At 38.9% G+C, this 21,596-nt stretch overlaps 3 protein-coding genes across 3 annotated transcripts; 2 read left to right on the top strand and 1 right to left on the bottom strand.

Annotated features, from left to right (window-relative positions):
* The first annotated feature begins 1,734 nt into the window (after positions 1–1,734).
* Positions 1,735–5,215, top strand: ccl25b (chemokine (C-C motif) ligand 25b). The gene is made up of 5 exons (XM_073476631.1): positions 1,735–1,838; positions 2,247–2,336; positions 4,205–4,322; positions 4,511–4,631; positions 4,733–5,215. Exons 2-4 carry the CDS (start codon positions 2,273–2,275, stop codon positions 4,629–4,631), a joined length of 303 nt encoding a protein of 100 aa, XP_073332732.1. The 5' UTR covers positions 1,735–1,838; positions 2,247–2,272; the 3' UTR covers positions 4,733–5,215.
* A 6,062-nt stretch (positions 5,216–11,277) lies between these two features.
* On the bottom strand, positions 11,278–17,585 carry LOC141004921 (serine/threonine-protein kinase NIM1). The gene is made up of 4 exons (XM_073476630.1): positions 17,564–17,585; positions 15,349–15,651; positions 13,768–14,036; positions 11,278–12,230 (listed from the first exon to the last, which is right to left on the bottom strand). Exons 1-4 carry the CDS (start codon positions 17,583–17,585, stop codon positions 11,478–11,480), a joined length of 1,347 nt encoding a protein of 448 aa, XP_073332731.1. The 3' UTR covers positions 11,278–11,477.
* A 1,299-nt stretch (positions 17,586–18,884) lies between these two features.
* Positions 18,885–20,888, top strand: pole4 (polymerase (DNA-directed), epsilon 4, accessory subunit). The gene is made up of 4 exons (XM_073476816.1): positions 18,885–19,264; positions 19,629–19,713; positions 19,838–19,879; positions 20,621–20,888. Exons 1-4 carry the CDS (start codon positions 19,016–19,018, stop codon positions 20,635–20,637), a joined length of 393 nt encoding a protein of 130 aa, XP_073332917.1. The 5' UTR covers positions 18,885–19,015; the 3' UTR covers positions 20,638–20,888.
* Positions 20,889–21,596: the final 708 nt, after the last annotated feature.

Here is a 21,596-nt window from a genome sequence, read left to right as displayed (position 1 = left end):
TTCTGGAGGCTTCTGGAGGCTTCTGGAGACGTGACGGGGCCATTTCATGTCTTTTTACCATGTTTTGGCTGTTTATGAATGAGGTGGGTGCTGTTGCTTTGGGGTGACTTGAATACATGACTTCAGTATTTCTAAAAGTTTAGCAAGTATTAATCATTGTTAAGTGCATATTTCTGTTGACCACAATGTAGCAATAAAAACACCATTTAACCACACACATTAAAAAAACAAAGCATTGAAGTGGTTACTACTAACACATGCCAGCCAAACTATTTGTAAAACATGAAGAATAGGTGTCAGACCAGTATTAAAGAGCAGGGTCTCGAGTTTCTTTAAGAAAATATTAGTTTTCCCTGTGTTTTTACTGTTTTAGTGTTTTTCCACTGGAGCTGGTTTTAGGTGTCTTACATAACTTCCTGTGGTATAAGGTTGTTCGAGGTTGAATGGCTCCTCTGCTGCCAATTTAACTACTATGAAATAAATACACTGACAAGTTTGCACACATTCACACAAAAGGACACACATACCTGCACGTCGTTACGTAATTCAAAATGAACATGGGAGAAGCCTGAAAACGACAGTAACAGTCATCACAATTATACAGTATGTATGACAACCCTCTATACCCTGAGTATGACTTCTTCATCTTATCTCTTCTCTTCTTATCTCTTCTTTTTTCTTCTCATCTCATCTCTTCTCAACCTTTTTCTTCTAATCTCATCTCTTCTTATCTCTTATTTTTTCTTCTAATCTCATCTCTTCTTATCTCTTCTTTTTTCTTCTCATCTCATCTCATCTCATCTTTTCTCTTCTTTTTTCTTTCTTCTCTTCTCTTCTTATCTCCTTACTTCTCTTTTCATCTCTTCTTATCTCATCTCATCTCTTCTCTTCTTTTCTCGTCTGATTTAATCTCTTCTCATCTCGTCTTTTCTCATCTCATCTCATCTCATCTTGTCTTTTCTCATCTCATCTCATCTTGTCTTTTCTCATTTCATCTCATCTCATCTCATGACTGACTTTGGTTACAGTGGCACGGGAAAATGAGTGACATTGAATCGACACTGACTGTATGGATAAGTGCAAAGAGGCAATCCAAGGCACAAAATGGACCATGAAGCACATATGTAGTTTGTTAGATTAAGGATTCTTAAGGAAACGGGACTTGAAGCAGGGCAGGGCTACAAATGTCTGCAGCTGTAGAAAGATAAACAATCTCACTGATCCTGTTCATTAGATGTAAATCATACTTAATCAACACACAATAAGTCGAATTTGGAAGCATGTCATACATCTGGAAAGCTTTAGTGCCGCCAGATTGGATCAGCCTTTGTGTGAAAGTATTCAAGAATATAACTTTTATGGAATCATTAAAGTTTTGCGTTATTATCTTACTTCATTTCCTGTTGTCCCAAGAGCAGTTTTCTCATGTGCCTAACATTTCCCTGCACCGTATATTCATTGTTTTCTTTAATTCTCATTCAGCCTGAATGTAACATTGTAGAATATCTGGTGCTTTTCCAATAAATTTCTGATCATTTGAGAGATAACCGGAAATGTTGTTGCAGTAACATCAGAGGTACTTGGTTGTTATTGATAAATGTGTGTGTGACTCTACCTATGCTGAACGAAAGCCCCCCGGGGTTCAGTGATCAAATTTCATGCTTTCTTCTGAGGAATTGTAAAACTGAGTGTCGACATGTCAGAGGAGGAGCAGTAAAGGAGTTAATGTCGTGGGAGGGCAGATCTCATGTGTGTGCACTATAAGAGTACAGAGCCACAACAAGCTGCACTGGACTTTTTTCTCCCAGGACATCTTGTGAAATACTGAATGTGAGCAGGTATGTTCTCTGCATGCTTATAAAACAATTCCCTCATGTTATTCTTGCCGCTTTTGTAATCCTGACGTTTGCAGACTTGCTGTTGTGTGTTTCAAATGCTGAGATTACATGTATGTCAGAGAGGGAATCTGGTCATAATTCAACAGAAACTTACTCAGTTTCTGTAAAAAAGCATTCAGCACTTGGAGATTAAACAGCTGCACACAGCTGGACACCAGACAAGGATTGCAACATTTTTAATCGAGGGTTAGAGACATAACCTTTCTCTTTCACAAGAGTGCAGATGGGGGGGTTTGTGATGGAAAATATTACATCAACTGCCAAAATTTACAAGGCAGAGGGGGGTGGGAGACTGCCTCCAACTTACAGTTTTTTGCTCTTTGGTTGAATCTTTTTGTTTCTGTGCAGCGAACCACACAACTAGAACAGCAGCCATGAAGTTCCCAGCTCTTTTCTTCCTCCTGCTCCTCACATCCATGTACCTGAGTCTTGCACAAGGTAAGAGGAAGAGATTTGATTCATACCAGAACTGAAATATTCCAAACTGTAGATTGCACATAGATTTAACTGTGCCTTTTTTTTAAAATGTATTTTCTTTTTTTTTAAGTAGCTCAGTATTGTGCAGGCAACTGTTTTATTATTCCAAAATTTAAGCTAAAATCTACAAATATAGATCTAATTTTGGTGAAACTGGTACTTCTGTGTATTACTGTGGAGAGTACATGGAGTCTGGCTTTGACCAAACTTGGTAAAATTCTGACTGCAGCTGTACTTCATAATCCACATTCCTTCATTTTGTTACTAAATCCACTCTCCGCCATTATTTTTGCTCCAAAACATTCAGTGTAGCACTTAATACCAAAGTATAATCTGTCTGGGCTTGCTATTAAGGACCACATTGACGTGGTAATCTTAAATGCGTTAAATAAAATGGCAGATTATCACCATCAGTTTCTCATCAGCAAAATACAGCACAAATGAGGAGTTTTGGATTGTGCACTTTGGAGTAACACTGACTTTTTCTTTACATCAAAGTACAGCCACTAAGATGCTTATATCTCAAGCGAATTTGTGAATGAAGAAGAGTCTAAAGTTGTCATGCATACACCAATCCTTTAGCTGATTTATACTATTTTGGTCATTAATGTTATCAATACAGCCAACCATTTGTGGCTTCAACTTCAGACAAAGATCACATGGAGAATTGTTGCAAGGAGTTAGATGATGTGACATTACGATGAAGGTAAAAAATCATTCAAAATTCTTGGCATTTTCAAAAAGAAAAGTAAAGTAAAAGAAAAAAAGTGAAAGGTTTTGGAACAACGTTATTTAATGTCCAAAGAACACAAATGGGCTGTGTCAAAGAAACGTTCTGTTTCATCTCAAATTACAAACCCTGTAACCAGATTATGAGTTAGGTACAGTAGTGAGTAATTTACTACAACAGGCAGGGCTGTTGCAAGGATTTTAGAAAAACATAGAACTAATTATTTTACAGTCAATATTTAGTCAATTTAGGGAATTTGGGATCCTAGTAAGCCTTCCATTCTGCATCTTAACAGTACAGTACAATAGGTATTTGCTTTTGTGGAACAATACACAAATCCCTCAGATATTAGCCTATAAGTAAACAAACTATAATAGTTAAATGAGCCTGTAAAATACCCACCATACATTGTTTTTTTTTTTCAAGTGTAGGATGAAAAAGGTCTTCCTGGACTGCTAAAATCCAAATTTGCAGGAAAAATATCCAGCACAGGACCCGAGTTTCCACAATCATAAGGTAGATAAGGCCCTGACGGTAAAATAACTCTATGGCTATAGCAGGTCATGACCAAGTTATGCCGGGTAAGTTGTGGCAGAATATGCAGTTCTACTTTGAGATCAGAATGATTGCGAATAGCCCAATTGGTGACACACTGACAGTAAATGAACATAAATGTGAGGCCACTGAAATGATGGGGAGAGAGTAAGAAAACGATAGAAGAAATCATCTCTTTCACTTTTGTTATTCGTCACTCAATCGAGGTCCCCAAAATAAATCTCTGATATTTGTAAATGAGAAGACGAGGAGATGGAGATTCAAAAGATGCTGTTGGTTTATTCCCACTTCTTTTCAAATTCTAGAAATCGCCCCTTAAATAATTATTTAATGACATGCAGTTGAATTAATAGTGATTTGTAAGACCCATGCTCGTGTGTTTACTCTTAATATATTGAGTTATTAGCCCACAAATTAGCTAACATAAAAAAATAATGCTTTATAGTGAACTAATTGCTTATTTTCAACCCAAGGGAGACATTTTCAAGTGGAGCAGTTGATCACTCTCTAACCCTCAGTGACTTTTCTCTCTCTCTCTCTCCAGGCTCGTACGGTGACTGCTGCCTTGGCTATGTTGTAGGGATGAGAGTCAGCGCAAAGAGAAACATTGAAAGTTACAGGATGCAGGAAACAGATGGTGATTGCAACAAGAGAGCTGTCGTGTGAGTAACAAATATTATATCCCTCGCTTTTGTCCTACATTGTAAAAACCTTCCATCTATTAATAAATTGGCAAAGACAAATGGAAAAGTACACTGTTTACTAAGAATTTGATACATGTATCCTTCATTACTCTTAAAACTTGCACAGCGAGCTTGATGACATTAAGTAATTATACTGGTATGTGCAGGTTTCTGATGAAGAAGAGGCCCTCACAAGCCAGACAGCGGACAGTCTGTGCCAATCCAGATAAGCCTTGGGTCCAGCATTTGATGGCAGGTGTGGATCAGAGAATGGCAGCGCAGAATTAGGTAAAATAGTTACACAACATACTCTCACAATGACATACTTTTTTGCCTCACCGAGAAACTCAGTGAGTGATTTCTTCATCATGAATCTTTTGTCTTTGTAGACCACAGAGGGAGAAAAACAAGAGAGGAAAACGGGACAGAGGAGAGCAGATGTTTCACCCCCCCCCCCCCCCCCCCCCCCCCCCCCCATCAGGCATCATATATCACTTCTAACCTTGTGGATAACATTTCACCAGATCTGGTATTTCCTGTCGCTGACAGAGAATGTAAATGTACACAGTTCACTATATGATGAATATACTCTTAATGTTAAAACCTTTATAGCAGAATTCACTTGTATGAGCCATCACTACCATACTGTCCACTGCTCTGTAATAATGTAGTGCCTGCTAGGAATGAGCCACTGTTTGGCAGCTTTGAAATGTATTTGCAGAGTGTGTGATGTAGTATATGTAAAAAAAAAAACCCTTTGGAGTTAAGCTGAGAGTTTGTTTTTTATACGACAGATTTCCATATTTTTGTATCAACACTATTGTTGTACTTTGTGTCTCTCCATATCAAATAAAGAAACAATACAAACCAGACTCTGGTTTTATCTGGCTGTTTTGAATCAGTTTGACTTGTCCTGATTTGGTGATCCCATTGTTTATTTTAGGGGGAAAAGTTGCAGCATTCCTCCTTGATGACATTTTTTCTGGTTATCCATGAAACACAGCAGGCTCAGTTTGGGTCCAATAGTCTCCCACTCTTAAAATCTCAACCTGACATCAATATAAGACAATAATTGACAACATGAGCCATCCGTCAACACTTTGAAACTCGGCTCTCGGGACAGTTGATCTGCAGAGCTGGTTCTCATTACCCTTGATGATGACTTGGAAGTTAAAAATCTGCCATGTTTTTTTTAAAGCTAAAAGTTCTCAGCAATTCAGTCCAATGAGGCTGGATTAAAGGATTTGTTCACAGTTTTACAAGTTTGTCTAACCTGTTATCTGTCAGGTGACCCAATTTACACTGGAACAGGTTTTGCTTCCCTTCACAATGTGTGCGAAAAAAATCCCACAGTCCTCATTCTGGGCAAGAGTACATCTCAAAGTTAAACAAACAGTGTACCTATCCTTTCACCTACTTACGTTCCTGTTGGATCCATGTTGCCTCCAAAATTCCTATCAAAAACAGCAGACACAGCACACCATAGATGGCAGCTTCATTATATTCTGCCCCAAGAAAACAACTATTGCTCCTATACTAGAATACTACCAAGCCGTAGTTGAAGCAGCTTTTTTAATTTTTTTCAGGAAAATGCACTACATGATATAAGCTAGAATAATGAAGGTGGGAAAACCAGATTTTGACACAGTATGCCTCAGAAGGAAAAGGCTCCTTGTGGCAGTTGCCCATTTTTCCCAGTTGGAAGTTCAGCCCTTTTGTAGAGGATAACGGTTTTAAAGGTTTCAAATAGATCCTGCTACAGAGGTCAGTTGTCGAGGGGCCCTGGGTCATTAGAGGGCCCAAAAGGGCCTTAAAATAAAATCGAACCTGCTGGAGGGGATTTTGGAGGTCGTCCTGTCATGGTTTTAAAGGTTGATTTATTGTACTTTTACAACACAGGCTTGTACAATGAAATGCAAGTTGTAGTCCCTTTATGCTAAAGACAAAACGTTTCTTTATGGTGGGAGAATAAGTCCTGGAGTCTCACAGCCTGAGGAGAGAAGCTGCTGTGTAGTCTGGTTGAATGGCAACAGATACTTCTGTATCTTTTGCCAGACGGCAGCAGGATGAACAGACTGTGAATAAAGGAAACTGGGACTGTGGTTAAAACTTGAAAGTGTTTCTGCCTCATTTAAGACATCTCTCATTTACTGGAACTAGATAGATTGTGAAATGTCTTCACACGTAACAAACAACTTGAGTGCATCATGGTGGCACTGGAGCAAAGACACTAAACCACATTGTCCCTGTGTGGGCCCAATCCAGCTGTGGACATCTTGCACATCTGGTAATTTATGCATCTCTCTTTCTATGTTTCCTGTTTATTTCTGTGTTATAGATCAATAAAAGACGAGTGCATTAAAAATACCACAGAATATTACAACATGCTTACTGTTTTCTGATTACAGGGAATTACAAGACATCAAAGCTACTGTCAATTAAACTTCATAAGCACACGACTAAATGTTTTTGCAAAGATGTAATTGATTGATTGTTTTTTGATGTTATATCCAGAAATGATTCATTCACAACTGCAACTAGATGTAACTTTTTCCAGCTGTGAGCAGCTCTTCCATTTCTTTTTTGCCTTCTTTGCATTGTGGGACAATGGTGTAAACAGCACTTTCAAGTTGAGTGTTTTTCATGCGCAAGTTGTGAATATGCTTAAACTATGTGAGTCTGTGGGATGGATTAAGGACACAGCAAAATATTTCACAGTTTACGTGTTCAACTGTTGGCAGCAGTAGTTATTTTGTCTAGCAGGCAGAATTGAGTCTTAGTGCTGCTACATTCCTCCAAATGAATCATTGTGTGATCAGATCACCCAAGACGCTTCTTATACAGGTGTAAACAGCTTCAAGATGCTATTAAATGCCTCAGTGTTAGAGTAATCATAAGCAACGCTGTCCGGTTCAGGTGTCTCAAACTGCAGACATGGTGCAGAAGAAGAAACCAGATGGTGATAGCTAACATGAAGTGCAGGTGTTGACAGAACGGAGCTACAGTTGCCCTTATTTTTCACACCATGACACATTAACAAAGCACTAATTGGTTTTGAGTCTCTCAGCTGACCCTCTATTTTATTCAGATCACTGGTGTGAGAATAATGACCCAGATAATGTGGAAGCGATGATGAACTGCAGCTGCTGACTCAAGCCCTGAAACAGTTTCTCCCTTTCTCACCTCTGGCTCAGTTAGTTTTTTATGACTTCTTTGAAATGAGACTTCACTTGCAGTTTCCGTGCTGCATGCCTGCAAACTGATGCACAGTTGTAGTTCTTTATGGGAGAGCTAATCAGTGAGACTTGTCAGATCTTGCTCCAATTGTGCTCAATTTGAAGACATTTGCGCTTCGTTTCTTGCCTGTCTCTGGAAGATTACACATATTTAGATTTAACTTCATCATCTACTGATTGCAAACGATATAACACACCTGGTCACGCTTTTGATACGTCAAAATGAAGGATCAAAGTAAGAAGTTCAGTTTCTGCTTTTATCAAACCTTTCAACCTCGTCTACTACTTTTGGTAAAAGTGAAACTTTGTCCACTGGTGCTCGGAATCAAGTAGGGACCATAAATCACCATTCAGATGTTGACACAATAATATGAAAACATTTGCTGTGTAATGTAAGCATCATTAGAGACTTCTAAATCCTTTTCATATCTGCAGTTTTCCCAAAAGCAGCCACCTGGTCATGTTGTGTTCTCGTTCGGTTGTAAAAGGATATTGTCTATATAAGGCAGTTGCTTCTATTTCGCAACCATGGACTGAACAGACCTGACATCCAGAGCCCAAGGCTGCTCTTCCACTGCCAAATGCAAAAACAAATAAATGTTGACTTGCTTATGGGTTCGATGTCTTGGCTCTTTATGATAATACCAGAGGAGAGGTTAAGATAAAGAGTGAACAGAGAATTTTTTAGCTTCAGGGTGCACTATGTAAAAAAAACAGCCACCTCTTGAATTCACACTAGGGAGCAAACTCAAATTCTTACATATTGATCATTTAATTTTACTCATCGCTTTCAATTTTAATCAGGCCGTAACTTGATCAAAGAAAGTGTTGTGTCAAATCATTAAATCATAACATTGATTTGAATGTCTTTTGTGGCATTTACGAGCTGTTAACAGACATAAAACATCTGATTTGAAACAGATTAAAAAGTGATTATTTCCCAATAGACTTATGATTGATGTTAAACGCAGTGATATCATCATTTGATTTAAGGATTTTGAAATCTGTTCTGTGTTGGTTTCAAGCTTAAAGGGGCTCAATGTAAGAATTTGTAGTATATTTTAAATGTATTACTAATTTTTTTGTTGGCCACATATGAGCGTATTTTAATGTCATGTAAAAATGAGACCTTCCTCGTCTCTCTCGGTCGCCTATACAAGCCGGTGGATGATTTGTTTAAGTTGTTTAATGCTGTTGGACTGTGGATCTCTTTTTGAAGGACTCGGGTCAGATTTTCCTTGGCAGTCCAAAGGATGTGACTTTCTGCCTTGTATCGGTGTCTCTCTCTGCTCCACTTACAGAGAGCAACAGTAGCTAACGTTAGTTTAGAAACAACAAAGAATAACGACTGGCTTGCAGCACAGCACACAAGTTCCACAGAGCCCCTTTAAAGTATTTAACTAAATGAACCTGATTGACGTCATCATGTGACCTCAAAGTAAATCATTTACTCTGGTTCAAAACAACTTTTGAATTCAGCTCATAAATTAACTAATTTTGAAACAGGGGCTGCAGACAGATGCTGTTGACTGTTTAATTTCATCTTTTCTCGCACAACGAACATGATTCACTGCATCCTTCATCGGTTTAAAGGATGGTCGTAATTTTCCCGAGGATGTGATAGCAAGGATTTTCACACCAGTGATATTGAGTAAGAACAAGACTCTTTAATAAACAACATGTCAAGACTCGGCACTTGGCACCCGTTGGGACCTTGACAACTTCTGTCTGTTTATCTGCTCCTGCCCACATACTGTGTACACATTTGTGTGGGAACAGCCAAGGGGGGGCGGGACAGGGGTTCAACACTTTATTGCAAAATATAATGCTTATCATTGTTCCAGAAACACTGCAGTGGCGTGCAGACACTGGAAAAATTGGCTTTAAATTGTTAGGTGACGGTAATAGGCAAAGAGTGATGCCTGGCTCCTGAAGACTGTTGTGCCCTTGAGGGGAAATCACAGGTGAGAAGTGGAACTGATGGAACATTATGAGAAGTTTTAAGGTTTCACTTCACAGACTGGAACGAAATAAAGTTGCATGGTCTCAAAATAATGTTTCATAATTCTGTAGTTGTAACAAATGTACAAGTGCCTCATATTTCATCATCAGCTCTTTTCCCGAAAGTGCTTGAAATGGCTCCAAAATCCACTCCTGCAAAAGGTCTTGAGAGTCAAAGCTTATTCATAATTCAGGGCTGCTTGGGAAGCAAGGAGTCATCAACATCCTTGCAGACATCAACTTGTAAATGGTTCAAATCTTGGCTGGATCTTGTAATAACATGCCTCCTGCTGGAAGGAAGAAAGAGGGGACTGAGAGAAAATAATCCAATGCCATTGTTTGAAAATACTTTAATTCTGATTAATGATTGATTCATTTCATTGCTATGATTATGAATACAGAGTTGCATGGAGTTCAGGCCATTATGCATGAAGCAATTATGGACGTATTGCCTTAAACATACAGTAAGCACGCATTAGTGCAATACTTAGAGGTGCAATATGTAAGAATTGGCCACTTGTTGAATTCATACTTTAAAAACATTAAGTAACCACTAATTGTTGCTATTTGTGGCTGCCATTAGCTAGTTAGCCCAATTAGCCGTGCATCTAGTGGTCCAAACTGGGAGCTTGGAGCACCAGGGGGCTGTTGGTGTTTATAACACGGATCGAGCTGTTGCTATCTGGTTAGCATGCTAACTTCAGCAGATATTTCTGCAACACAATATATAGATGTCATAACGTCAGAAATGTTTTTTCTTCATTCCGTTTTTTTAATCTAAATAAGTGTTAAATAGCTTTTTATTCCGTAAATAGTGTTAATAGTGTTCGACATGTCAGTAACCCATGTCTCTCCTCCCCCTGCTCATGCAGTAAAAGACAAAAGAACATTTCTGGTATCCCTGTCCACTTTGTCCAATCAGGACAGAGAACTCCATAAAGAGGCCGTCCTGTCTGCTCGTGAACACACAGAGAGCAGGATCCTCCTGTTTGCTGCTATGTCTGGTGATTACTGCTGCACGTTCATGTGGTGACGTAGAGAGGAGGGAGGTGATTGCTAACTGCAGAAGTTAGGAAGTTAGCTTAAACAAGTACGCTTACAGCAGCTTTAATTTTTGAATGGTTTTTGCTAAAATTCTTACATACTGCACCTTTATCACAGATATTTTTGAAAAATGGAATTCAAATTGTGCAAAACATAACACACAACATCTGTGTGCGCCTTTCTGACAATCATTAAATGTGCATTATATTTACAAAAAATTTAAATAAATATCTAAATTAAATGAAGGCATTTTAGGCATCAGGTTTTGCGTTTAAAATGCACAAAAAAAAACAACTAAAAAAAATAAATAAACTAAAACAGCTGCAGCTGGTTTTAACTTTTGTTGATTCTTCTGGCCTCATGTGGTCTTAATTTTTTCCGAGGACACGTTTTTATTTTCCATAGTCTCAGGTTTCATCTGTGTCGGACCCTGCTTGTCCTCAGTGTCTCCCTTATTAGGACGACCATGTGACCTGGGATTAGTTCAATAGATTTATGCACTGACTAAGAGGGATTTGACAATGCTGATAGGCATACGGTAATTGATGGATGTTTTGCGTGAGTAAGCTTGAGGTGGATGACGTGTTCAGAACAGAGAACAGTCATAGCTAATTACTTAAGAGAGATGGCCTAGTCTGTTCTGAAAGCTGTAATTGACTTACACTGAGGGACAGAGAGACCTCCATGTGTCTGCCATGTCAGCTCAGTATTGCACAACTTGAAAACCCTCCAACATGTAACCTAACGCCTCAGAGATTAAAGGAGCTTGATGTGATTGAAGGAGTGTCAGCGAGCAAAAGGGCACATGTGTATGTGATGAAGCCACAACTGAAGCCAGTCCAGTTATTTCTCATTACAGTACAGCACAGACAGCTGAAGGGGTGTGTTTAGCCACAGATGCTACAGACCACTGCTTTGGACTCCCATACTCATCAGGGTGGAGCGCTGAATAACCGACAGCCTCCACTGACCTCCTCTTCTGGACCCGATGGAGAATGATCCGGTATGTTCCCGTCAGTGGGCTCCTACAGTCTAAGCAGGGATTGTTTTGGAAATGAACTGTCACAATACCCAGATCTGACAGCAAAGCCTTCACTTCCTGCTCCTCCACACACAGAGCTTGGTTGTCCTTTGCAAAGTGGGCCGGGGACAGGGGCAACAAGGTAAACGGACGAGGGTACTCGATCCCCTTCAGCCAGGAACTGTCTGTAATCTGTGTGAGAGTGGAGCGATCGGCAGGCACAGGCCGCAGCATTCCCTTAATGACAAATTGGCATGGATCGGGCACGTAAGCCGGGATGCTGTAGGCCCCCTGAAGGATGCAGCGCTTCAGCCTCCCCAGGTTGTCCCCATGAAAGGGCATAGTGGCTGTCACCATGAAGTACAAAAGGATACCTAAAGCCCAGGTGTCTGAGTAGTGCCCAATATAACCTTTGTCCTTAAACAGTTCAGGAGCAGCGTAAGGTGGTGAGCCACAGAAGCTGGTCAGGAGCTCATTAGGGGCACTCACTGTGCTGAAACCAAAATCTCCAACCTTAATGCAATAACTGGTGGTGTAGAAGATGTTCTCCGCCTTCAGGTCTCTGTGGACGATGTTGTTGTCGTGCTGAAATAATAACAAAGAATGGGGAGAATGTCAGCAGGGGTTCTGCATTTAATTAACCCATCCCAGAGGAGCAGAGGGCAGCAAACGTACAGCGCCCACATACTGTAAGATTATAAAATAAAATGGGCTGTTAAGGATTAAACCAGCGATTTACAGCCTTCTCGGCTTGTGACTCCTTCCAAGAAAACTTCCAAGTGTTAGTTGGGGCCCTGTACCATGATTCAGATGTCTATGACTTGTTTCACTAAAGAGAGACTTTCCCTCTAAACTTCTCAGATGGTTTCACTTAAATAATTCTAAAATGATTCAATATTTCACCACAAAAGCGAAAAGTCAAGAACAAAATGACTCTAAATCCTTCATATTTATCTTGTGACTCTTTGGAGGGGCCCTACCCCCAGGTTAGGGACCACTGGACTAAACTATTAGTGGATGAATTAGATAAAACTCGCTCCACCTCAGCGAGCTACATCAGTAAAATGTTTGCTTCCACATTAATGCATCAGAATAAAAAAACTAGTTGAGCATATACCTCCACCAAGGCCTAGCAGTCCCCTTTAAAGCAACATAATGCCAATTTCAACGTAACGTTGCTTGAACTGAATCAAGCCTAATCCATTATCAAACTCAATAGCCCTGTAGCGCTCAGAATTTTAAACCACCCATAACTGCTTCACCATAATTTAAGCTCACCAGCTCTAGGATCTAACGGCCACCTATTCATCAGGATCCATGCATTATTCCCTGAGAAATAAACGAAAATGGCGAAAACCTCCCTATCTCGCAATGTTAAAGAAAGTGAGGAAAAAATTCCTCAATCTGCCTTTTATCCGGATCAGCACCAGAAGTTAATCGGGTCTATTCTGAGCTAAGAATCCTACGTCCAAGTTTCTTTTAAATCCGTTGTTTAGTTTTTGTATAATCCTGCCGACAAACAAACAGACAGGTAAAAACAACCTTCTTGGTGGGGGTAATAACATATCTGTCAGGAGGGACTTTTTTTTTGCAATGTGAGTTAAATTAAGATTAAGATTTTCACATTGTATTTTTTCACATAGTTTTACTTAAGTAAAGGATCTGTGTACTACTTTCACCGCTGATCATTACATATTATTATTGACACACAGAAAACTGAATTTGAGTTGGTTTTGTTTTTCAATGCTGTAAAATGTTTATTTGCAGCAGTAATCTTATCCTCACACAGGAAACAGGCAAGCTTAACATTTTTTATTCTGACTTCCCCAATTATAGGTCAATCTGGTGGTCTAGGGATTTAAGGCTGACTGAGAAGCTGTTGTTGCATTTTATCTTCCTTCATTTCCTGTCAGCCTTCTCCTCCCCACTATGAAAAAAAGAGTCAGTTCCACTTCAAATGAAAGTGGTGAAAACATTTACAGACTAAAAAATTATTTCTAAATTCAGCTCTAATGAATTTTGAATATGATTAATGAATACCTCAAACATCCATGGATATGAGTCACTGACTGAGCACAGTGTGGTGCAGGAGATGATGACTGATTCTGACTCTGCAGCTCACCATGTGTTTAACTGCAGAGATGACTTGTGCGAAGACCAGCTTGGTTTCCAGGTCGTTCAGCTTCCCCCTGGTGGTGATTCGGGAGAAGAGGTCTCCACCGCTGCCGTACTCCATCACCAGATACAGCTTCCTGCTGGTCTCGAACACCTCGTAAAGTCGCACTATGTTGGGATGGCAAAGCTTCTCCATGCAGTTGATCTCTGAGGAGGTCATCGGCTGGCTCTTCTTATCCAGACGCAGCTTGTCCACGATTTTTACAGCTACTCTCTCTGAGACAGAAGAGGAGGGGAGGCTTAGATGTTAGTGATGGACTTAGAGAGGGTCTAACAAGGTGAAGGGTCAGAATGAGGATGGAGACGTACTTAAGAGATTTAAACACATGAGAAAACAGGAGGATGAACGCCATTGCTGGGGGAATGCATTTCTGGCGTCTAATTTAATTGGAAGATTGTTGCAGCATTATTTTAAGGTATGACAAAAATGTGGCCAATAACCAAGAACCCCCAACAGATCAACCTGCACACACATACACAAGTGTGATTTTCAACAGTAAATAAATGCACTGCAGGGGTCAGAAAATACTGTGGTGATCAGAAAAGCTTATTCAGGGGATCAGTCTACATTATTCACAAACCCTTAATATTATCATGTTCAATATCCCCCCCAAAGTCAAACTGTTTACAAAACAGAAAAGGATAAAGTGAGACTGCCAACACTGGACAGAAGGGAATGCACATCATCTTTGATAAAATATTCATTAAGCTTAAATTAACATGCAACCCCTGGTTTTTGTGCACAATACCGATCGACAAACTGAAAGTATAACATGGCTACTGTAAGAGCTGCAACAATTAATCGATTAAAAACAACTATGAAATTAATCAGCAACTATTTTGATAATTTCTTTTACAGAAAACTGCTTCTTAAATGTGAACATTTCTGGTTTCTTTACTCCTCTATGACAGTAAATAGGATATCTTTGAATTATGAACAAAACAAGACAATTTTTTACTATTTTACAAACAACTAATCGAGACAATAATCAACAAATGAAAATTATCATTAGTTGCAGCCCTATTGTTCTTAAACCACATTCCTGATCCTGGTCTCTTCTGAAAGGTAACTCTTTGCAGTTTACTTTGAAAAAGACTGCATTAGTTTAGGTGACGTTGAGGCATCCACAGAGGCCCTAACAGGTAGATATTTTTTTGAATGATTGGCCTTTTAATAATTTAGCCATGACGATAAAGGCTTTTAAATGTTTCCTTAGTCATTTATTGATATTTTCTTTTTTGGAGTGACTGGATTGTCTCTGAAATCCTTCTTTTCTCCCATTTTCCAAGAGCACCCAACACAATTTTTGCCAACATTGTGTTAAATCATCCTCTCTCTTTTTTCAGGTAACTATTTGTGCTCTTTTTTCTTCCATTTTTTTTTTTAATAAACAATTCTGTAACAAAATAAGCAGATCTTTTGGAGCCTTAAATGGTTTATACAATGGTTGAGTAAATATTCAACTGGATAAACATGAAAAATGAACGAATTCATGTGATAAAACATCAATAACTCTTGATTTCTGACCTTTCGTTAAGGCATGGATGCCCAACCTGACTGTTGAGAAATTTCCCTGCCCGACCTCTCCACGCAGCTCGTAGAAGCCGACTCTCCTGCCGAGCATCAGGTCGTTGACAATCTTCTCGTTGTGAGCCATGTCATAGACGACCCTCTCAAATGGAGACTGATTCATCCTCTCTGCTTCAGTCAGCTGCGGGATGGCACATACAGCAGCAGGGGTCGGAGGTTTGGCTGTCTTTTCCACCTTTGGAGGCTCATCTTTCGATTTTTTGTTCCCTTTCTGCTTTGGCCAGAGGCGCGATGTGATGGCTAGAAAAAAAGGACATTTTTAAATAACAAGAAAAGGTTTGAGGACAGTGTAGAGATGTGGGTTTCTTTGCAGAGGCAGCTCCCAGTATGTGGACCCTTTAATCCACTAACTAGCACTGCTAACACTACTTCTGTTGGAGGATACTCTCTTATGGTATTTTTGGATGGGATCATGGAAGTCTAACACAAGCCGATGTCCAGAAGTCGTGTGGCTGATCTATGCATAGGACACTGGTAATGAGATTGGCCTTCATGTTAACTAACTTTGTCCTGCATGCGTTAAAACGTCTGGCCTCTTTTATAACAACCTGAACTAACCTGCATCTTAGTTTGTGTTCAGTTTAAAGTTGGCATGTCTTTTATGAGAAGGAAGCAAATAATAACTGATTGTGTCATATTAACACCTTTGTGCCATCATTGTTGTGACTAGCCTCTTATTAGATTCACAGGTGTTGATATACTGTATGTTGGATCGCGTTAAATCATTTTCAATATACCGGTTTCATTTTTATTAAAAGACAAAAGCAGGATGTGTCGACCTTTCCTGTTTTCTTCTGTTCTGGGAATGCAAGTCTTAATCACAGTACACACAGTCCTCATGTCTCAGCACATTTCGCTTCATAACTGGCCAAACATTATATTGACTTTCCTTTGGTGTAAACCTTGCGTCCTTCTTCTTTTGTTTTCACAGGAAACTGTTTATAAAGGTTTCAGCATTACATAAAGAGGAATGAGCATTAGGGTCAGATGTCAGATTGTTCATCCGTCAGGCCTTGAACTCAGTCTGGGTGTCTTACAGAGGACATATCTACCAATTACTGCATGTGAAGAAATGGTTACTGAGTTTGATAAAGTAGCCAATCGTCAATATAACAATAAGTGATTTAACTTTTGTAACAGTGAAACTCTGTCTCGTCCTGGTCCTTGTGGGATAAATTTAGCCTGTAGTCAGCTCAGCTCTCAGAGTGTCTGGGATTACTTTCTGCTTTTAGAAAAAGTATTAGTGGGTCTAGTCGACTTGAGTTTGGCTAGGATTACTTGCTTCTTTTAGATACTGTATAAGGGGGTCTGGTCAATATGAAATGAATGATATAAGAGTTATTTTTTCTGTTTCCTCTTCTTACTGCTGCATTTTATTGGTGGTGTATGTATTGTATTCTGTACATGTCACTTGTTGCTGGATGTATTTTAACATAAAACACTTTGAATTTGCTGAATATCTAAATAAAATTGCCTTGCCAATAAAACAAATTCAATATGGCAATTATAATTATTATAATTTCTTACAGAATCTTCAAAACCTCTGCATTTGTTCTGCATACAACTTTGTTGTTGCATTTCTATGAACATATTAGAGTTAAACATGGATGTGAGTTGAGTAGCCACACAGCCATTTTGCAGTTTAAATAGACCAATAAAATTAAGGCTAAAGACAACCTTTATAAAGGTTTTATAAGCAGTATAAATTGGCTGTATTGATTATTCATAAAAATCTTTTACTAAACACTTACAGATTTGTTAGCAGCCCTTAATATAAAGAAGTCTGCAGTTGCCATGTTCAGAAAACAACCTTTTATTGCCGGCAATGCAGTTAATATCTGTAAACCAGAAATTAATGCTAATACAGGTTTTTCACTTTCTAATGAGCTACCAACCCTTCCATGAAGAATGGTAAGTCATTAATAGAGTTTAAAATAATCAACTTTACTGATGAATAAAAGAGCTGAAGAGACAAAGCCTGTGTTGTGCTGGAGGACAAACACAAGCAAAAGTGTTTGCTCATGACTTGAAGAGATCAATTGCAGCTTACAAAGTCTTAATGAAGAGTGTCTTACTCGAAAAAAATAAAATAAAAATAAATTACAGCCCTTTCTGGAGACAGGAATTTTTTGAAACAAATAAATAAATTTACCTGGGAGATGTGGGTCCTTCATGTCTGTCCCTCAGGCTGCAACACCTGACTGTAACTGAACTGAAAGGAGTCTAAGAGGAGGATAAAACGCCTCATAATCCGATTAATGCAGTGTATTAGTGGCCTGCTCATTGTGTTATCTCTCATAGACTCAAACGATAGAGGAAATGCTACCTCCTGAATAACTGGTGAGTAATACTGCTTTAAAGCTATTGTGTTTTTGAGTTGCAACTGTGCCATTTGTCCAGTAAATTAATTAGGCTATTTCAGACAGCGATATCAAATTTTACTGACATGAAAGACCACAAATTATTTATACTTTCTTAAACATTTGGCACCTTATTGATTGCATCTTTTGACTTACATCTCTTTGTATTTTTTTTTTTATTACAGAAACGGCTCATGAAAACAATCATGAATACAGAATACAGTAAAATTACAAATATCAATAAATTACTGAAACATCACACATATTAACAAGTATAAGGTACATTCAGGGAGTTGTTATATTCAGTAGAAAAACATTAATATGTTGGAGGAGCTGGAAGCATTAAAAATAAGAGGTAATCAGATGATCTCACTCACAAATTGTTCAGGTCTTTGCTGCTACTTTATTTTCCAATTTTAACAAAAGAGTGGGAATATAGCTGAATAACATTAAAACTACAACAAGCAAAACTTTATATTAAGAATGGATCAAATGTGTATGAAAGTATTTCTCATATAGTGAGTCTGAAATTCCCCTCAGCTCTATGCAGCATTTTAGCCTATTTCAGCACATTGTTTTGGTTTTGTGCAGTCCAACTGATTTCAGTGATATCGAACTCACAATCTTTGGGTGACCAGGAATATGACTCAAAATGAATGCTAATGTGGCTCCATATCTTCTAAATGTGAAGGCTTAATAAGCACCTTTGCTAGGAGTTTGTGAATCAATCTTTACTAGCTGAAAACATGGCCGTGTTATGTTTACACAGCTTGTTTTCACTGCCCCCAAGTGGCCAAAAAAGATTTAAGAAAGTGAGTAAAGTTGGATTTTATCCATGTTATTTTCTGTGTATGACATAAAGATGATAAATATTCATCTCCCAACGTATCGTTCCCAAAGTAAGTTAAATATCACTCACATGTTACTGACTTCTTCACCAACATCTCCTCAATATTGTTGTCGTCCAAGGCAACGTTCGTTGATTGGTATTTAACTAGCCAATAGCCGGATCCCGGTTCTCAATCTGTCCAATCAGCGACAAAGATTAGTTGGCGGGAGAGGAAGAGGCGGGACTTCAGGCAGCGTTGCTGACGAATCAGCACAGGCGCCTCACTGAGAGCCCGGAAGCACATGCTGGCGCGCTGCTGCTAATGTTGTTGTCATGTGCGACATGTAGCTAGAAACCCGTAGTGATTTGTGTGTTTTTTGGAAATAACGTTTGTGTAAAAAAAAAAAAGCAGAGAATGGCAGCCACAGTGGCTACACCTGTCACCCCAACGGAGCACGACCCAGACCGGTGTGGGAGCGAAGAGGAGAGCCGCGGGGCCGAGGCGGAGGAGGAGAGCACCCAGCAGCAGACAGGCCCCGCCGCCGCCGCGACCCACAGCCGGCTGTCCAAACTCCCGCTGGCCCGCATCAAGGCGCTCATGAAGACCGACCCAGACGTGTCACTCGCCAGCCAGGAGTCTGTGTTCATCATCGCTAAAGCTACGGTAAAAAAAAAACACACGAAGGAGATCCTGCAACAACACAGGAATCCTTAACGCTACCCGCTATGCTTTCACAATGTAACACTAATCTATCTATTCAGTGAGATTCATCTCAGTAAAATATGATAAATGTGGAAAATTACAGGAGAGTTGTGTGTAAAACATGTAATAATGTGGTCATTGTTAATATCAAATACAGCAGCAGTTTGTCTTATACAACTGACATTAAAGGCACCATGTTTGAGCCTACTGGAAACTTAAATCAGGTTCCTTCAGGTCTGGTAAATATTATTCCTTATTACTGTCTTGTCTCTGAATGTATTTCATTTTTGAATATCAGAATATCAATTGCATTTCTTTCTTCCAGGAGTTGTTTGTTGAGATGATTGCCAAAGATGCGCTGGTGTATGCCCAGCAAGGGAAGAGGAAAACTTTGCAAAGAAAAGACTTGGGTATGTGCTGTAAAGGAATGAATGTGCATTGATGGTGGCCAGATTGTAAGAAAATATAAATTACTTCTCACTTCTCAGCATTGACCTCTATATCTCCCATCTGTCTTCTTTCTTTCTTCTTCAGACAACGCAATAGAGGCCATAGATGAATTCGCATTTCTTGAAGGTAAGTCTTACCAGGACATTAGAAATTCTCAAATTTAAAGATAAGATCACCTAAAAATGGAAATTTAGTCATTATCTACTCACACCGATGCTGATAGTAGGACGGGTGAAGTTTCATTGTCCACAACACATTTCTAGAGCTTCACAGAAAAAAAAACCCATAATTTTCCTAAACAATTTAAGTAGATGGGGGCTTTTTTTTAGTCCAAGTCTGTGGAAGCCCCGAGATCCCAAATTGAGTTGCAAAGACGTTATTTACACCCTCATCACACAGTTGAGCTTGTGCACCCACTTCATGCTAACTTTTTTAGGTTAGCAGCTGCAGTGAAGATTTTGACTTTAAAAGGGGTGTAAATAATGTCTTTTTAAATCCATTTGGGATCTGTGGGCTTCAGGAGACTTAGGTCCTGCTGAATGAGCTGTAAGGAGCCTTTTTTTTTTTAAAATGAGACCCCATCTACTTCAGGGTTTTTAGGTGAATGCTGCAACACTGTTTTGCTGTCAAGCTCTTGAGTATTTTTATTTTTGGATGAACTTATCCTTTAAAGTCTTTATAGTTATTTAATGTATACATAATATAATCATGTTTACCAATACCAGGTTGAATAAGTCCCACATGTGTAATATAAGATTAACAAAGATGTAACATACAGCATGCTCATGCAGATGCATGTATTTGAGACTTTTGTATTTACTTTTTTCAAACAGTTTGTACTAATTCTACTTACTATTTTCTCTGTAGGCACCCTAGATCAATAGAGAACAATGCTTCAGGAGACAAGAACATTGAATACCTTCAACCATCCAAGAAACCTTCAGTTACAGGGACATGATTTGTTGTGGAAACCCTCGTGGTACTTTTCTAAGTCAAACTCTCAAATTGGATATTTATAAATGCTTTTCTACTACGTGCCATCATGATTTTTCATACTCAACTTTGAAGACATCAGTGGTAATGTGTAAATGTTTTGTAAATATTTGTGAAATAAATTTAAGATTTAAACAACCAATTTCTGTCAGAATCAGAAACAGTCCATCAGTTTGTTGCACCCTGAATTATTAGTATGTGTGGTTTGTAAGACATTTGTAGTCATTCTGTCATCAGTATCAAAATACAAGTTAACTGCTTGAGATTTTTCACATTTGCAAGAGTACACAAATATTTAACATTGACAAGAGAATGCATTGCACACTTTTAGTCATGATGTAACCATTTCATTCAAACGGGCGGCAGTGCTGGACTGATAATTCAGGCCTTGAATCTAACATCAGTGGGAGCCAGTCACACATTCACAACAGACCACTTATATTTATCGTTTTTTCTATTTATTGTTTATGGTACTAAGTTATCTTTTAGTTTATTACTACACAAAAACTGATAAAAACAAACAATAAAATGGTTAATACAGCCAAGTGTCTTCGGTTTCAAGAGTTCGTCACTTGAACTTCGATAATTAAGTCCACAGGAATAAATATTGATATATATATATATAGATATATAGATATAGATATGGTATAACCTCTGTGGACTGAAGGAGTCTTTGTTTTGCACCTGGCCTTTCCTCAGTGCTCCCGCTGGACATGTGTTGGTTAACATAAAGCTCTGAGTAACTGGCGGCACTCCAGCCTGAGAGAAAAGAGTATACAGTTCTTTATTTTCAGTAGTGTTTTCATGCTTGTACATCTGCTTCCCTGCATCACATGATTAAATGTTGATA

This window comes from Pagrus major, chromosome 11 (genome assembly GCF_040436345.1).
Source record: "Pagrus major chromosome 11, Pma_NU_1.0".
Lineage (NCBI taxonomy): Eukaryota > Metazoa > Chordata > Actinopteri > Spariformes > Sparidae > Pagrus > Pagrus major.
Note: the sequence above shows the minus strand (reverse complement) of the source record. Positions and strands in the feature narration are given on the sequence as shown.

Bases quoted from the DNA above. Each gene is read 5' to 3' on its own strand.
- ccl25b (XM_073476631.1), top strand. From the start codon at position 2,273: ATGAAGTTCCCAGCTCTTTTCTTCCTCCTGCTCCTCACATCCATGTAC. The intron at 2,337-4,204 runs GTAAGAGGAAGA...CTCTCTCTCCAG, and splicing joins GTACCTGAGTCTTGCACAAG to GCTCGTACGGTGACTGCTGC. The intron at 4,323-4,510 runs GTGAGTAACAAA...TGGTATGTGCAG, and splicing joins TGCAACAAGAGAGCTGTCGT to GTTTCTGATGAAGAAGAGGC.
- LOC141004921 (XM_073476630.1), bottom strand. From the start codon at position 17,585: ATGAAGGACCCACATCTCCCAG. The intron at 14,037-15,348 runs GTCAGAAATCAA...CTTCTGTCTCAG, and splicing joins CATCCATGCCTTAACGAAAG to AGAGAGTAGCTGTAAAAATC. The intron at 12,231-13,767 runs GTGAGCTGCAGA...TTATTATTTCAG, and splicing joins TCTCTGCAGTTAAACACATG to CACGACAACAACATCGTCCA.
- pole4 (XM_073476816.1), top strand. From the start codon at position 19,016: ATGGCAGCCACAGTGGCTACACCTGTCACCCCAACGGAGCACGACCCA. The intron at 19,265-19,628 runs GTAAAAAAAAAA...TCTTTCTTCCAG, and splicing joins TCATCATCGCTAAAGCTACG to GAGTTGTTTGTTGAGATGAT. The intron at 19,714-19,837 runs GTATGTGCTGTA...TTTCTTCTTCAG, and splicing joins TTTGCAAAGAAAAGACTTGG to ACAACGCAATAGAGGCCATA.